The sequence below is a fragment of the Suillus subaureus genome (genome assembly GCF_016647635.1).
Source record: "Suillus subaureus strain MN1 chromosome Unknown BJ212scaffold_21, whole genome shotgun sequence".
Lineage (NCBI taxonomy): Eukaryota > Fungi > Basidiomycota > Agaricomycetes > Boletales > Suillaceae > Suillus > Suillus subaureus.
Genome location: NW_024538577.1, coordinates 599,366 through 617,142, shown reverse-complemented (window position 1 = coordinate 617,142; position 17,777 = coordinate 599,366). Strand labels below are relative to the sequence as shown.

The 17,777-nt window shown below is 44.9% G+C and overlaps 5 protein-coding genes across 5 annotated transcripts; 3 read left to right on the top strand and 2 right to left on the bottom strand.

The window, feature by feature from the left end:
• Positions 1-933: 933 nt before the first annotated feature.
• BJ212DRAFT_1482160 (uncharacterized protein) lies at positions 934-2,972 on the bottom strand (the record flags this gene model as incomplete). The annotated part of the gene is made up of 6 exons (XM_041340371.1): positions 934-1,478; positions 1,515-1,902; positions 1,954-2,064; positions 2,117-2,215; positions 2,262-2,783; positions 2,835-2,972. 6 exons carry the CDS (start codon positions 2,970-2,972, stop codon positions 934-936), a joined length of 1,803 nt encoding a protein of 600 aa, XP_041191890.1.
• Positions 2,973-3,196: 224 nt separating this feature from the next.
• On the top strand, positions 3,197-4,100 carry BJ212DRAFT_1482159 (uncharacterized protein; the record flags this gene model as incomplete). Its single annotated transcript, XM_041340370.1, has 5 exons — positions 3,197-3,293; positions 3,343-3,426; positions 3,487-3,642; positions 3,693-3,803; positions 3,856-4,100. The coding sequence occupies 5 exons, from the start codon at positions 3,197-3,199 to the stop codon at positions 4,098-4,100; spliced, it is 693 nt and encodes a 230-aa protein (XP_041191889.1).
• Positions 4,101-5,694: 1,594 nt separating this feature from the next.
• BJ212DRAFT_1274480 (uncharacterized protein) lies at positions 5,695-6,111 on the bottom strand (the record flags this gene model as incomplete). Its single annotated transcript, XM_041331161.1, has 1 exon — positions 5,695-6,111. A coding segment is annotated over one exon (417 nt), but the record flags the coding sequence as incomplete, so codon positions are not given.
• Positions 6,112-7,076: 965 nt separating this feature from the next.
• BJ212DRAFT_1199692 (uncharacterized protein) lies at positions 7,077-7,253 on the top strand (the record flags this gene model as incomplete). The annotated part of the gene is made up of 1 exon (XM_041329053.1): positions 7,077-7,253. A coding segment is annotated over one exon (177 nt), but the record flags the coding sequence as incomplete, so codon positions are not given.
• Positions 7,254-16,063: 8,810 nt separating this feature from the next.
• On the top strand, positions 16,064-16,357 carry BJ212DRAFT_1274150 (uncharacterized protein; the record flags this gene model as incomplete). The annotated part of the gene is made up of 1 exon (XM_041331141.1): positions 16,064-16,357. A coding segment is annotated over one exon (294 nt), but the record flags the coding sequence as incomplete, so codon positions are not given.
• Between the last annotated feature and the right edge of the window lie 1,420 nt (positions 16,358-17,777).

The window sequence follows — 17,777 nt, the reverse complement described above, 5'->3', positions numbered from 1 at the left end:
GAGATCCAGATATGCAGATATGACACATATGAGCAATGCTGTTGCACTAGTTTTGATCTGAGTCATCAATGACATTCAGACTCAGATCCTGTCAATGTCGATCAAAGTCAACACAGCAAGTACCGAGTCCTGAAACCTGAACATCAAACCCCAACCATTGAAACCCAAAACCCAAAACTTCAAAACACCAACATCAAAACTCAAAACTCAAAACTCAAAACTCAAACATTTGTATGACTGTCAAGTTTCCTGTCTTGAATCACTGAGGCCTGCATACTGAATGCTGACACCCAAAGTTGTGTTGGTAGTCGGACTTCAGGACTCGGTGATTCGATACTCAAAAGTTGTACCAATATCTGAATTTCGAGTTTCAAGTTTCGAGTTTCAAGACTCAAATCACCAAGTCCTGAGTCCCAAACATTGAAACCTGACACCTGAAACTCAAAAGTTGTACCAATATCTGAATTTCGAGTTTTGAGTTTCAAGACTCAAATCACTGAGTCCCAAAACCTGAAACCCAACACCTGAAACTCGAAAGTTGTAAAAATGTATGAGTTTCAAGTATTGATTTTCAAACTCAAAACTTGAAACTCATACATTTTTATGACTTTCGAGTTTTGGGTGTTGGGCTTTGGGTTTCGGGACTTGGTGATTCAAGTCTTGAAACTCAAAACTCAAAATTCAGATATCGGTACAACTTTTGAGTTTTGGGTGTTGGGTTTCGATGTTTGGGTTTTGGGACTTGGGACTCGGTGATTTGAGACTCAAAACTTGAAACTCATACATTGTTATGACTGTCAGGTTTTGAGTTTCGATCTTTGTTTCTAACTTTCAGGTTTCACTACTCGGTACTTGAGACTCAGTGATTGAATAAATGGACTGGCAGAGGTAACATTCATTGGAAAACTTGTACATATGTCTATCACTATGCAATTATGTAGCCATGTCAACCTCCTCGGAAGATGCTTCAACCTTCACCTCAACATCCATGTCATTGGAAGAATCATATTCTGGGACCAGGTTGCCCAGATCACCCAGGTCCACAATTTTGCTGGATGTATCTGGAACCTCTGGTTGAACAACCCGGTTGTACTCAAACAGGAGGCCCTCAATGGTAGAGGCATCCTCAAATTTTGGGGGTGTGGGTGTCATCTCTCCAATTGAGAGATCAATGAGAGGGGGGAGTGCAGATGTGGATGGTGACATGGTTGGGGGGATGGATTGATCAAGCAACAAGGATGTTGCATTGGCTGGAGGTTCAGGAAGTGGGGATGCGGGGTGCCAGTCGATAATTTTGCACCTAAGGCCTTCATGGAGGCATTGCAGGGTATCAATCATACCATCCTGCTCTGCCACACAAGCCTCGAGAATGGCAATGCAAGCTGCACCATCCCAAATCACAATTGCCATGGCATGGTGATCTGGCATGGGCAGGTCGAGTGCTGCAGCAGGGACTGCTGAACTTGAAGATGGAGGTGCTACAAGGGAAAATAATGGTCAGATGGTGATGAAACAAAACTTGGGTGACTTATGAGCTGGTGCAGGTGCAGGTGCCTTGATGGCAGTGATGGTCTTGCTGCGACCACACATCTGGGTCTTAGGGGTTGTCACAGCAGCGACACCTGGAGTTCCAGACTTGCCATGAGACTGACTGCAAGTCTGGGCCTTGGATTGGGAGGTGGGGGGAGCTTTGGAGGGAGTCTTGGAGGGCATCCTGGACCTTGTGTTCTGGGTGGTAGAGGACCCATGAACACGTTTCAGCAGGGTACCCATAGTCGCTGGGATGCACTTGACCTTCTTTGTTGTGCAGCAGATGCACAACATGCATGGATTCCTGGTCCTCTTGTCCAACTGAGTTGCGCAGGGCCACTTTAGCTTGGTGCAAGCCTGGCATGGGTTGTTCTGTAGATTGTGTTAGTGAATGGACACTTTCAAATAAATCAAAGTACTCACTGGTCCGGGAATGAGAATATCACCTCCATTGATGACTGGGGGTGCCTCCACTGGGCTTTCGGAAGTTGGCTGGGAGGGCTCAATGACTGCTGGGTGACTGCCGGCAATCACCTGGTACAGTGTAAGCATACACCTGAGTCCTGGACACATAAATGTGACTTACTGTAGTGGGGCCAAAGGGCTTTTTGGTCAGAACCTGGGGTGATCTAGGCAAATTGGAGAGCCAGGGAAGGATGACTTCTGGCACTCCACCCGACAATGGCTACAAGAAACTGTGAGCCAAGTCAAAGACAAACCAGATGATATACCTGAATACCCATGTCTTCCTCATCTTCTGAGTCCACTAGGGGCTTGGACGTCACCCAGCGAGAGGACTTTGCATGCTTGCAAGTCTTCATTGCAGACTTTGGTGGTTGGGAGGAGAGTCCCAAAATCATGGGAGACTTCCTCTTCTGGCTCTCTTCTGCCTCAGGCTCTGGGTCAGCATCAATGGCCTTACCTTTCCCCTTGTCCTGGAACTCAGTGGTGGTGCCGGTGGAGGGACCGGCGACACTGCTGGCGTGGATGGGTGGGGAGGGAAGGTCCACTGGAATTGGACCTGTGGAGGGAGGAGCAGCAACTGGGAGATCAAAGGTATGGTCACCTAAGGCCTCCCAGGCAAGGAGCTTGGGGCACCAGACATGCATCAAGAGATGGGGATTGTCATACCCGATGTTGTGCCAGTTGGGCCAGACCTGGGGAGTCATGCCCTGGATGCGCAATAGCTCCTTGGAGCACGAAAGCACAATGCTGGGCAGGGGTCCAGACCCATAGTCCTTGATCACTTGAGCCTGCCTGGATGTTAGAGAGAAAAAAAGAAAAGAAAAAAGAAAGCTACATACCACAAGTGAACTGACCTGTGTTGTCAGAGAAAAGTGGCTGTTACCTGGGGGAATCTGCTGGGCGCTGCTGATGATGGCCATGATCTGGGCAGTGGATGCCTTGAGACTGGTCAAAGAGTTGTCAACTGGAGTGGACATGATGATTGAGTTGAGAGATTTAAAGATCTTCAAATAGGGTTGAAATCAGTTATCACAAGGATGAAGTTTCAAAAGAAACAACACATTTGATGGATGATTGATAAAATCATTGATTGTTTGTCTTTGTTTGGTCCAGGTTCAACTTCTGGCAATTGCTGGTTTTGTGTTGAACTTCGAAGTTTTTTCAATTATCAGTCAACAAATCAGTAAGTTCCCCACACAACATGAGTCCACAGTCAGCCATTCGATTCAATGACCCTCCAGTGACCAACTACAATTCAATGGATGTGGATGAGTCCACTGTGTCCTGGGCATCACTAGGTGTGTTGTATTTTTATCATGCCTTATCTATTTACTGGATATCCCTTAGATAATCTATACCTAGGGCTGGATGATGACATAGAATATGATTCTCTGTCATCTGAATCACTGGATGTCTTGGCTGCAATACCTGGTGAGTTGATCCATTCATTAGGATTGAGGATCACCATGCATGCTCACTAACCCCTTGCAGATCAATCACCTCCAGCTCAAGCTGATCATCCATGTTTTCTCATTGATCCAGACTTGTACCTCAGGCCTGAGGATGATATCATTGATGTGGATGAGTTGCTGGATTCTGCCGATCCTAAGATTGATGTTCCAGCTGCATCAGAAGTGTCTATGTCATGTGAGTCCATTCATTCCAGAGGATTATAGATGCTTATTGTATCTCCCAAGTGGATGACACCTCTAACAAACTTCAGTCAGAGCAGCCAGAGCTCACTAACAAAGATTTACATTTGATGGCCCAGGAGTTCCAACCATTTGGGTCATATGAACACACTGGGTGTGAGTATCTGACCAAGCAGATCATTTATCTCTGTGCTAATTTGTCTGCAAGTGCAATCCATTCAAGATCGACTTGGTGATTACAAACACCATACTGGGGATCTTCCTGATCCTTCCATTCCACTGCTACTTGAGGCTGAGCAACCCTTCTGGATGGCTTGGGCAGAAACTTCTGACAAACTCAGAAGAGCTGATGCGGACCTCCAGAGGTTGCAAAGAGCCCAACAGATGAGCATTGAAATGCTCAAGGTAGTAGATTCACTGATCAATCGGTTTGAAGATCAGATTCAAATGTAAAGTACCGAATGTTTGATAGTAGTCAAACCACATGTAAACTTTTGAATTTTCATTAACATACCCACATTGTGTAAACAACTGAATTTGCAATGCATTCCTCTTCCATTTCCAATTGAGTTCCGGAGGCTCAGGAGTCCCGGGTGTCGAACATGGAAGTGTAAGTCTCACTTTGGCTCACCAAGTCCCGAGTGTCAAACACTGAAGTTAAATTCTTGCTGTCCAGAGGATCGCCAAGTCCCGAATTCAATCTTTGAATTGAACTTGGGACTCGGCGATCCTCTGGACAGCAAGAATTTAACTTTGGTGTTTGACACTTGGGACTCGGTGAGCCAAAGTGAGACTTACACTTCTGTGTTTGACACCCGGGACTCCTGAGCCATGAAGATTGAATAACATTGACATGTACATAAAGGCAGGCAGTATAGTATCAGTCCATTACTTCTTTCCCCTTGCTCTTGTCACTTGAGAGGTATTGTCTGATGGCTGTTGAGTTGATTTACTCCAGGTTGTCCTTGGCGATGGCTCAATCACTGGTTTTTTTCCCCACATGTTTTTTGGCACTGGAGACATGTGCCCTCCTTCCATTCCAACATCCTCCTCAACATTGCCGGTGACTCTGTCAGTCAACCCAGCCAGGAGGTCACCCATTCATGATGTCAGCAGTGCACCAGTTTTCGCTGGCTTGACTGGGTGAGGCTTTGGAATTGCACATGGGACTGCTGTCCCTTCAGGTGCTGTTGAAGGACCTGGCTCTTTTCTGGGTCTTTTTTGTGGGGATCTACCATTGGCTGCATCATCATCAACATCATCCTCCATGTGATGAGAGTCACTCTCAGTGTCAGTTGATGAATTCTGAGGCCTTCAGATCATCTGCTTTCTGACTTTATGAGTCTGATGAGAAGGCAAATTCCTGGACACAACTGATGCTACCATGTCTCTGTCTTTGTTCTTCCATGCTTTGAACAGGAATGTTGGTTCTTCACCTTTCTCCTACTGAGCATGCCAGAAATTGAGTAAGGCTGTAGTGTCCCAATTTTGCAACTTGGAAGGCTCCTTCAAGTCCACATCCACTGGAACATACTTCCTTGCCACAAAGTCATTGTGACTTTGTATGATGGCGCTCCATGGCACGACTGCCTTGTCGCTCCCAGAACAGATCCCTGTGTCCATGCATTCAACAAATTCTCGGGTGTTGTGACGATAGACTCACGATAGTGTGATGTAAGAAATGCCCTCACTATGGCCTTCTTCTCCTCGAGTTTTGTTTTGGTGATGTCCAGAAGCAATGGCATCCCATCTCCATTGGTTTCCAGTTCAAAAGCAGGCTTTCTGATTCTTTTTCAACCTCCCTTCATCTGTCATCCTCCATCCCATGCCCCAGCAACTATCATCACAATGATCAACAAATTCCTTCTAGTAGTCAGAGTTAAAACACTCACCAAACTGTTCCTGCGTGTACTCCTGCCAAACTGGCTCAATGTCCTCCCAGTCCTTCATCTTCATGAAGCTGTCCCCATCTCCTAATGCCTCGTTATCATTGTGCCTGCATGACATAAATTGAGCTTGAAGATCTGCGATGGCCAACACATTCCACTTACATCCTGAACAGCACCTCTCCCTGTTCATTCTTCCAAGCCAACATCACAAACACTCTTATCCCACATTGCCTCCACATCTCCTTCAAAAAGTGCTCCATATACACAGGTCCCTTCTTACAAGCAACTTGTGCCTGTATCTTGGGAGGAGGAAAGTTGTTGGACCATTCTTTGGCTGTTTCCTTTGCCTTCTCCAACTTGTCATCAGACAATTCAGCCATGACTCTCTTCACAGCCACCTGATAATGCTTGAACATACCAGAACCTCCTGGCTTTGCCCTGGACTTATCCTCAATCCTCTTTAGCACCTCTTCCCAGTTCTGCTGGTAGATCACCATCCTAGAGGTCTGTTTCCTCCCATACTTTATCATGTCCTTCCTTTCCTTCTTTTTCCTGTTGTTGAACAACCAAGTCTTGTATATCTGAGTGTTGATGGAAGAATAAGATATTAAAATTTTATTTTTTCAACACAGTGAGGATGAATCACCTGCTTCCTCTTCTTCCATTGTGCTTGGTCAACCTTAGGAGCAAATAACCTGGCAGCCCTAGCTATGGCAGTGAAAACTGCTCACTTCTCTTTCCATTTTGCCGAAGTCCACTCAGGAAGGTAGTTCTTCAACTCCAAAATTTCGTTTTCCATGAGCTTCTGTGTCTGTGGTTGATGTGCCCTATGTCTTCCAGAAGTCAACTGAGTGGAGTGACCTGATCTTTCCATGGTGAATGAGATTGCAGAATGGGTTGAGGATAAGCAAGGTGGAAGTAATAATAGTGACAAGTCAAGCTTTGAGCAAAGCCTAACAGTTGGTTAATCGACCCATATTGGACGCAATGCCATTAGTGGAAATGAATTTGTAATGATGCATCAAGACTGCATAACATCATATTGCAACAATGATTCATTCGACCTTCCTGAGCTAATGCTTTGCTTGCAACATCAGAAACTAAGATGAAGATAGGTAGATGCACCCCACTGCAAAAATCCCACAGGGTAGAAGCAAGGGGCAGCAAGGGTAGGAAAACTTGGGTCAAGGTCCCACTTGTGAGCACAAAATGACATGCCTACAGGTCCATGCCTGACTCTCCCCCAGAATCACCAACACTTCAGCCTGTTGAGGCACCACCTCCTTGGGAAGACTTTCCTGACAATGCTTACGAGCATGACCAAGGCTCATTTGAGCCTTTGCAACTCCCACAAACCATGGCAAGTTCGTGTAAAATGTTGGATTGTCATTCAAACGATAGCTAAGCATAAAAAATGCAGAGTCAGAATGACTACCTCAGGCAATGGCTGCCAAGGCAGGAATCATATCTGCATCACCTCCTGGATTGAGAAGCTCCACCAGAAGATAGGAGATGCATTGTCTGTGACCAGGATGGGGTCTACAAATGTCAAGATTGTCTTGGGGAGCCACTATATTGCACTGGCTGTTGCAGGAGTCAACATTGTTGCAATCCTTTCCACTGGATCAGTCAATGGAATGGTCAATTCTTCGAGCAGAGTTGTCTTGCCCATGTCAGACTCATCATACACTTCGGTCATGATGGCAAACAATGTCCAGTCCTCACAGATAGGTGGGATTTGTTCGAAGAAGACAAGCATGAAGACCAGCTTGAGCCTGACAATCAACCATCTGTGTTGGGACCTGAGTTCCAGCCAAAGGAAAACACCATGGTCATCATTGACAAGTCCAGAGTTCATTGTCTTGAGGTTTGATGCTGTGATTGTCCAAATGCCATGAGTCCAGACATTCAAATGTTTTGACATGGATTTTTCCCCACATCATTTAACAAGCTGAAGACTTTGTTCACCTTCAGGGTGCTCGATGATTTTCTATTGGACAACCTTGAATGTGGCACCTTGGCGATGAACTATTACAGCAAGCTCCAGCAAATGACCTCAAGCATGTTTCCACATCTTGTTCCGGTAATGCCAAATCTCCGACATCTAAAGGACATTATATTGACACAGCACATGGCAAGGACCAATACAGAGAGCTCATGAGAGTCACTTGATAGTGGAGGCAGTTGAAGGCCATGAAATGGCATGGATTTGGCCATTGTTCCAACAACCCGAATGCAGGAGATCTTGCATTGTTTTGCCCCACATGTCCTCAGCCTGGGATTAACATATCCTTGTCAGGGGATGAATCACTTGATGAGTGAGTCTAGTTCAATACCAAAGTCACCTCAGCTATAATAACAACTCCAAACTGGAAATACACCCAGTCATTTGTTATGAATGGAAATTTCAAAGCAGAACACCTGCATCCCATCAAGCCATTTGATGAAGTGTGGCTTTCCGATGGGTTGGGATTCATGGTGGGAAAGGACAGGTATAAAACCCATCTTTCAGAGGCTGCTGACACATTGGAAAAATCAAGCTGCAACAATCACTGGGCAGTGAATCAAGCAAATATGGCTCAGCACAAGCTGGAGTCCACAGGAATTGGGGGAGTTGCCTGTGCCAAACACAGTTGCTTTGTCCCTCACTTGATGGTAGATTTTCAGAAAGGTGAAAGGCAAGCCAACCATGCCATTCTACATTAACAAGTTAACGGTGCATCATTTGCAGACAAATGAACATGGATTATGCCCTTTGTAAGGCTGCCCAGCACAACATGGAAGGCATAACCAGGGCTGTCACCTTCTATGACATCAACTGTCAATACAACAAGCACTTTTGGGTTCGGGTGGATCGAAGCCAATTTCTCAAAATGGTTCTGGAATTGACCATCATTCCTGGAATTGGGTTGTGGCATGTCCACAGACATCAGGACAGCTGCTATGTCTGATATGTGTCAAATTTTATTGAAGGCATTGGTTGGATCAATGGTGAGATCATGGAGACCCTATGGTCGCATCTCAACCTGATTTCCCCTGCTGCTCAGGGAATGTCATCCCCACATCGAAAGGAATGTCTTGATTATCAGATGAACGATTCCAATTTCTGCAAGATGATCCGCATGAAAAGGACTCTTTGCCATAAATACAAGCAGGCAAAGAATGACATCGCCAAAAGTGAAAAGGCTTTCAACAGACTCGATGAAGCAGTGCCTGCAGCTTCAAAGAAAGAATGGTTAGCCAGTGAGAGGATCGCTCAGTCCAGCAGAATAAATGATCCTGCGGTGGTGGATGTATATGAGATTAATATCAAGAAGGGTAAGTTGACTTTGGCTACATCAAAGTCAGAATTGATTGTTGCACTCAGCACCAAGCAAAAAGGAGATTGAGCTTAGACTGCTGGAGGAGGGTAATGCCCGTAATGCAGCACCTGCTTGCAGATCAGTGGCAACATGGATATCAATGGGGTTGGCAATTGAAGAGGCTCAAATTGCATTGGTCATTAAGCTCTGAAGAATTGGAAGAAGAACTACAGAGACACAGAGATTAGACATCGCCTGGCAATGCAATCATCTCCAAGGCCAGATAGATGGATTCACTCAGTCTGCTCTTACACATCTGGGAGAGGGATTTGATGCAGACGATGATCCTGATGACTTGAATGTAGACATTCTTGATGATCTCGATGATGACCCAGCAGATTTCACCGACACATCTGATACATGGGCAAACTCCCCCAAGCTCACTGTCATCCCATTGCCATCAAACCTTAGGGTAGATCAAAGCAGACACTGTATGGTGGAGGATCTGATTCCGCTGGAGATGTCGCTTCATGAAGGACAGGCCAATGATGCCCTTCACAACCTCCGGATTCACTTGTGCAACAAGGCAATCCTGTTCCAAACAATGGTCAGGCAGGTCAAATCTCAAGCCCTGAAAACTCAAGCTTGGTCCCAGGTGATGTCGGTGCAGCAGGCAGTGTCCCTCCATGCCAGTATATATACAAAGACCCAGAAGCAAATGATGCAACTCGAGCTGGGGCAAGACCAGCTTCAGACATACAAACCACTGCTTCAGGAGCAGCTCAAAATCAGCACTACTGTCAGCGATCCAAATGCCAAAGGTCAGTGGAATGAGTCCCTTGCTTGGTTCTGGTCCATCGATGTGGACCTGGGGGGTCCAGATCACTCGTGGAATGAGGAATGTGAGTTTGGGCATGCTTGGCATATCCCATGCTCAGCTGATGGGACCCATCCAAAGTTTACCAAGTTCATTGGCTCTGGGCAAAGGCCCTATGGGATCAATGGAAGGAAGAAATGACATTGGTCCAATTGGAGATGGATTGGACATGCAACTTTTTCTTGTGGAAAGCAACCCAATGGGGCGACAGGATGTGGGAATCATTGGTGAAACACCTTCCAGGTCATTCATGCTACTTGGGAAGGCAATCCCAAATGTATTCATTACTGGCACAGGATGCCCAGGCAGCATTTCAAGACCTGCAGAGTGGGTTCATAGACACTTGAGATGAATGAACTTTTTTGCCAATGATATGAAACAGCTACTTCTACCCAAACATTTGAGTCTTGGGAAATGCCTGGATGAACAAACATCGGAGTTTGAAAATTTTATCCATCCACTGGTGGCTCATATCTTCACATCTGAACCAACTGGCATTGTGATTGTGATTTCCAGCTTCATACTCCTGCATCCCCTTCTGATGCCATGGATTCCAGCAATGAATACTGACCCCTCACACTCGGTCTTGCAGATATTGCAGCCACAATGTGAATGGTTGCATTGTGCATCTGAGCAGGGATCTCCCAATATCAGACGGAGGCTGCCAACACCAAGGAGCCTTCCACTGCTCGGATCATGCACTTTAAAGCTGGGCTGCAATGGGAGATCGCTGTAAGAGACTGATGACTGTGGTGGTCAATGCTGAGATTTCCAACAGACTTTTGTGACACCCATCCTGCAGTACTCGGCTGCAAGGCACATCATCTTGGTCATTCCAAACCTGGTCACCCATATTCTTCAGTTGTTTCCCCAGCTCACCTGGAACACGGGCCCAGACCACATGTTTTCATCCCACTTATGTCTCTTTCATGATGTCACAGATCTGGGAGATCCCTCCAGGATTATATCTGGCTATGATACTGCATGGTGGATCAGAGACACTGCAATCCCGGACAAATTATGGCAATGGGACCAGGTAATGGGTTGCTGTGTCTTTCACTACCAGCATTGGCTAGTAAGAACTATGAACAATTTCCTCAAGTGATGATTAATCTGTTCTAGGGTGGTGTTGAGGATGATGGTCTGATTCTTCCTGAGCAGGTGGATAACACCTTGGTTCCATCACTGATGGGACTGAGGTGGCTTAGAGAATGCCTCTGGACATTAGTTGAGGAGCAAGAAGAGGGCATCAGTGAAAAGATGGCAGAGATTGATGTGTACACCAGCATCCTGACCAGATTGAAGAGAGGCAGAGGAGAGTAGTGCTAGTCCTTGAGTTCAGAATGTTGATGTCCAAACTCCATGAAAATGACATACAGTCTTCCAAATATCTAACCTAACATTATGTGCCAAGTCCTGAATACTGAATATCAAGTATCAAGTACAGACAATCATATATTGCATTGTGAATGTGGACTCCCAAATATCAAGACCCGAATGGTGAATATTGAGTATCGAGTATTGAGATTCAGATATTGAGACTCGACTATCGAATATCGAGTCCCCAATACCAAGTCCCGAATATTGAGTACAGAGTTCACAATACTGAGTCCCAAACATGGACTACCAAATCTCGAGACCTGACCATCAAATATCAAGTTCCGAATACTGAATACTGAATACTGAATACTGACTACCAAATACCAAGTCCCTAATATCACAATAGTGGACATTCGGAACTTGATATTTGGAATTCAACATTCCATAGTTGGGTCTCAAATATCAACACCCAAATACTGAATACCGAATACTGAGTCCCTCATATTGACCCCCAAATACCAAATACCAAGTCCCAACTAGTGAGTATTGACTATCAAAACCCGACTTGATATTCGGGTGTGAATATTAGGGACTCAGTATTTGGTATTTGGTATTCGGGGGTCAATATGAGGGACTCAGTATTTGGTATTTGGTATTCAGGGGTTGATATGTGAGACTTGGTATTCAGTATTCAGTATTTAGGTGTTGATATTTGAGACCCAACTATGGAATGTCAAATTCCAAATATCAAGTTCTGAATGTCCACTATTGAGTATCAAGTATTGAATATTGACCATTGAGTCTTGAGTTCTGGATATCAAGGCCCAAATATTCCAGATCCTGATATCTAATATCTGGTATTTGACAGTATGTGCTAACATGGGTAACTACACTTTCCACTTCTTTCATCTTTCACTGTTTGTAATCCACCCTAGCCCATCCACATGACGGAACCCCAGCATAAACATGAATGGAATCCCTCATATACCATGCCCAAGCAATCCGATCCCCTTCCACTGCATGAACCCCATGTCTCATGATCCTTCCAGAAAACGCAATCATGCAACCCGGATTGTACCTGAACTCCAGCTGAAGGCTTGGCATGCTCATCCGAGCATTAGAATAATTCCCCATGGTAGTGAGAATGTCAAAGCATTCAGGAATAGATAAATGGTCTCGATGATTGGGGGTTTCCCAATTGGAAATGATGGACAGGCTGTTAAACATGGATGCCCAGTACTGGAGAGTCTCTGACATCTTCTGCAGTTCCTTGCTTTCTGCCTTTTCTCCAAGGCTCAAAAAGGCTTGCAAACCTGCCCAGTACTGCTCGGGATGCATCACCCTGAGTGCCACTGTTGCAATGGCTGCTGGCCTTGCAATCGCTTTGAGGATCTTCTCGGAGGATGCCCCCTTCAATGATGCAGATACCTCCGGATCCGACTGATTCTAGGGGATTCATGAGTTTGACTACCAAAATCGCCATCGCATCAGATCCTACCTCATGCCCCTGTTGAAACCATGCTGGAGACAAATTGATGCATCCGGGAGTTAAGACATTGTTTTCCGAGCTTGGTTTGAACCACTCTTGATTAGTTGGCCAATTGCCATCAAGCTTGACGCTTTTTTCAAGGATTGGAGCGAGCAAATCAGAGGCCGCCCAAATTTCCTTCTGTGGGCACCATTTGATGTTCAATATCCATCGAGTAACAATATATATTACACACCTGGGTGGCATCGGTCAGGGCATCTGGGACATACCATGTGATGATGGCACCAGATACATCAAGAATTGTTGCAGGTACCTCCACCAACTTTGTGCCCTCATGGCCAGGAGGACACCTCTCAAGCAACTTCTCCTCTCTCTCTTCATTATGCCTGGTGTCCTTTGGGGAGATCACTTTGCTGTATCTTGCAACATCAATCTGCATCTGAACTATGATGAAGCAATTTGACTGATAAAACCAATTTTCCAAATCCACAGGAAGACCCACTGGGATTTTTATATGCCTTTATCAGGCGATCAACCAATCAATTGCAAGCCATCACCAGATCAGTGTCTAGGTTCAGAGAAGGTATAACTGGGTCTCCTCCTGTCTTCTCTGCATTGAATTTCCATTTGGTATATTCACATGCCTCATGAGTGACAGTCAGGGCCCAAGTGCACCAGAGGGTTATTTCAATATTGGAAGTGGGAGAAACAGTCATGATGGAATTGATCTGGGGAAATTGGACGCTGAACCCTGCATTGTCCACACTTTGGAGTTAAAGGGGGTGGAGATAGTGAGGATCAGATAAGGGAGCCTGGCATGATGTTATTTTCCAAAGATGTGTTATTGTCCATTGCTCAATGAAATACCAGATGATTGGAAGTATGCTGGATATCAGATATTTGTTTGTTGAGACCTGGGCCTCAGATCTCGGTACCCTTCACTTGATGTTTGGTAGTTGGAACTTGGCTTCTCATAGGGCAACACATACCATGTGCATTAGCTACTCGGTAGTCAGTGCTACATGTTTGCATCTCTACTGGGTGCTCAATTTTCTTGCACTTGTGACCTTCATCATTAGATGACTTTGAATTATTACCTCCTTTGATTTGGATGATACACAACTACCTACAAAACTCATACATTTTTACAACTTCCGAGTTTTGGGTTTCAATGTTCAGGGTTTGATGTTTGGGCTTTGGGACTCAGTACTTGGTGATTCAAGTTTCAAAATTTGTTTCGATGTTTGAGTTTGAGTTTTGGGTTTTGGGTGTTGGGTTTATGTTTATGTGTGATAACAACTACCTAGCCCCACTCGTCGATATAATATATATCACTACCTCAGCCTATATGTCCATACGTCCATATAGTATACAAATACCTTGGCCCTTACATCTATGGACCGTCTTCCAAGGTATCACTGGATTCCAAGTTGACAGGGCACTTGGCTGTGTTGACTTTGATCGACATTGACAGGATCTGAGTCTGAATGTCATTCATGACTCAGATCAAAACTAGTGCAACAGCATTGTTCATATGTCCATATAGTATACCAATACCTTGGCCCATACGTCTAAATGATATGTATCTGGGCCCACCCATCTATATGACATCCCCCTATGTTGGCCCACCCATCTATGTAATATACCCCTATGTTGGCCCACCCATCTATATAATACATATTTCACCACCCCATCAGCCCACCCATCTATCTAATATACCCCCACCTCGGCCCACCTGTATATATAATAAGTATTTCACTGCCCCATCAGCCCACCCATCTACAAAATAATACTAATACATCGGCCCACCTGTCTATATAATAATATCTGCCATACATCTCTCTTCAGCCCAGCTGTCTATCATATATGTCTATCCTACTCTACATATTGCCCAGATGGGCCCACCCATCTCCATCAGTAATAATATTTCTCCTGGCCCATCCACCATTGTCAAGGATATTTATAACATGGGCATAGATGGGCCCACCTGTCCCCATCGGAAATAATATCCCTCCCAGCCCATCCATCATAGTTGGAGATATTTTTACCTTCAGCCCATGGTCCACTGGCCCATATTATACAGGATATTATGCACATCCATTCACTCATATAATATGGAGATAGGTCACTGCAATATGTGAGATACCTTCTTATTGCTCAAGATGGTGAGGAATCCATTTGATCCAGATCTAACTCACTAACCAATATTCAGATTAAGGACCTTCCTTTGTCGTTCTGCTTGGCCAAGGAGTTGTGAGGATGAGCAGAAATGCTACCCAGTGGCCCATGTTGGATGTTGTGAATCATTGATACACTGCATTCAACAAAATCACCCATTGTTTTATACTGGTGCGATCCACTGGAGTGTATATCTACTATTCTTAACCATTGTTAAGGTCATGTGCTCAATGTTACAATAGCGGTTACCCCCCTATCTTTTCTCTCATACTTGTGTATTACGTCATGACCGCACCTGGCTGTGCCATCATTAGACTAACGTTCTTCTATATCTGTACTACAGCACGACCGCTGCATGCCATCGCTAGCTGACTCATCTTCTTATCTCTGACTCGTCTTCTGACGTCATCTCTTATCTATGACTCGTCTTGATGATGAATACGTACCGGCCCTAAACTAGACCATACGTATATAAAGCAGGGCTTGTACTTAGATAGACTTCACTTTAATCTACTAGGTCTTACCCAGAACATCCTTCGCTTAGGACTCCCAATCCTAAGTGTCTGATATTGATATTCAAGTCGGAGACACTCTCTCTAACTTGTCTTAAGAAGCCTTACATTTGTGAGGTTACGATCCGGCTTTAGACATCACTCTTATCGAGTGTCTATTGTCGCGCCTATCCTAGTCGACCTACGGTCTGCCGTAACACTCAAGGGGGTTGGATCACAAGGGCTTGGCCTCAGCTCATACACTGTGCCCCTTTCCTGAGCATGTGCCCTTAATTTCTGGGGGCTAGAACAGTCGTCTGGAGTTTCCGGGATTTGACTAGGGCAGATAACGGATGTCCAGATCTGAAACGTGAGATAAATCTGACGGACATCCGGATGTTACCTGGGTGAGCAGATAAGACTAATCCGGATGAAGTCCGGACTAGAAACTAACAGAGGATAGACTACCTTTAAGGTAGAGTCGGAAATGTAGTCTAGGATGCAATCCTAAGACTTGGAATATGACAAGAGACTTATCTCGAGTCTGGAGGACACAGGAATGAGCAGGAACTAAGATGATATTTGAACTGGAGTATTTCCAAGAGTTACAGGAGGTTTATATACTGTAGGTAACATATAGGAATCAGTCAGCAAACATAAAGGCTATGTACGAAGCATATGCAGAGTCTATTAGTAAGTAGGATGGATCACAAATAATGAGCACCGGAAATGAAATGTATGTAACGGATCAATAATCAAAAGGGAAACATGGTTAACCGGAGTCCGGAGACAGGGGCAGTCTAAATGGAGTTGGGTGCTTGCATGGCGTCAACCACCCTTGCACAACTATCCGTTATTCACACATGAGCCAATCCATCTGATTTACAAGCCTTCTTTCAGGAAGCACAAAAATTCCACTTGAATGGTATCTTTGAACTGTTTTGGCAGGACTGGGTAATCATAGATCCGTCCTGCTTCTTCACACCCAAGACACTGCATGTCCTTCATAAGGAATTTTGGGATTATGACACAAAATGGTTAATCTTTGGTGTTGGGGAGTCAGAGATGGATTTCTGTTTTTCTGTTTTGCAGCCTGTCACTGGTTTTTGGTGTTTTGCAGAAGGGATCATGAAACTCAAACAGGTTATGGGGTGCTGTCAATGAGACATCCAACATTCTATCATTGCAGTCAGTGCAGATGCAGCACCCTGTGGAGTTCTCATCACTGTCCATGCACTCATGGATTTCTGCTACATACCTTGTACAGTCACCATCCATTGACAATAATGACTTAGTGCGCATCTCAGCAGTGTTGGACAAGTTCCATGCAAACAAAGACTCAATCATCAATGCTGGCATTTGTTGTGGCAAGGGGAACAAAGTGATCAACAATTGGCACATACCAAAACTGGAGCTTATGCAGAGTGTTGTGCCCAGCATTAGGAACTCTGGAGTCATGGCTCAGTGGTCTGCAGATGTTACCAAGCACACACATCACTGAGATCAAGGACCTGGTGAGATCAAGTAACAACAACAATTACAATCCACAGATATGCTGCCATCTCAACTGACTCAATAAATGTCTTCAGTTCGAGCTTGCTACCACCCTTCTAGATGAGAAGCAGAATGTCAAGGCATTAGCTGATGCAGCAGGGAGTCATATAGATGATGAGGATGATGAGGATGCTGATGACACTGACAACGCTGATTTGGATGATGATATACCTGTTGAGTTCTTATCTACAATTCAGCATGGTCACTCACATCCAGTCACTCACATCCAATTACAAATCATTTTGCAATTGCCTGGGTCCTGCAGCAGAAACCTGTGGGCTCCATACCTCTACCATCGCATTCCTTCATTGTTGGGTGCACTGCCTTTCATTTGGCTTATAAACCTTCCATCTGAAGCATCACCATTGATGATGTCACCCTCAAATTTGGCTTGCCAGATTTGCAACTGGCACTATCTGATTTTCTGCATCATGAAGCCAGTTTTGGATGCGACCACACCCATGCAATAGGTGGCCCAAGGAGAGCTGGACCAAATTCTGCACTTCCTTTTGAGAAAGTTCAAGTATGGTTTAAACTTCACTTGCAAGATACAGAATTTCACAATGTTCACAATATTCAGCCAGCTCAGACTCTCAATTGTGCGCTGCCAAGTGAACCTTGGACATATGGACACTATGATTCAATCATTGTCAATACTGAAGTGGAACACTTGTGGCCTACTAGCAGTCTTCAAGGCAAGTCATACTATACTCATTTGTCCTTCCCCAATGCCTGTTATTAACCTCATCCCTCAGGACACACTGTCGCCCAAATCAGACTCATTTTTTGCCCCCTCAGCAAGACCAGCACACAATGGGCATGGTGAGATCAGTTTCTTACCTATGTTCATCACTTTGACATCATTGGTGTTCATGAACCAACTATGCAGATGCATGTCATTAAAAGGGCAAGATGGTCTAATGGGACTTGCATGGGGGATGTTCTACTGATTTCACAACTGCATGCACCCATTAATCTAGTTCCTTGGTTTGGTGCCACCACAGACAATCACCTTACTGCTTATAATAGT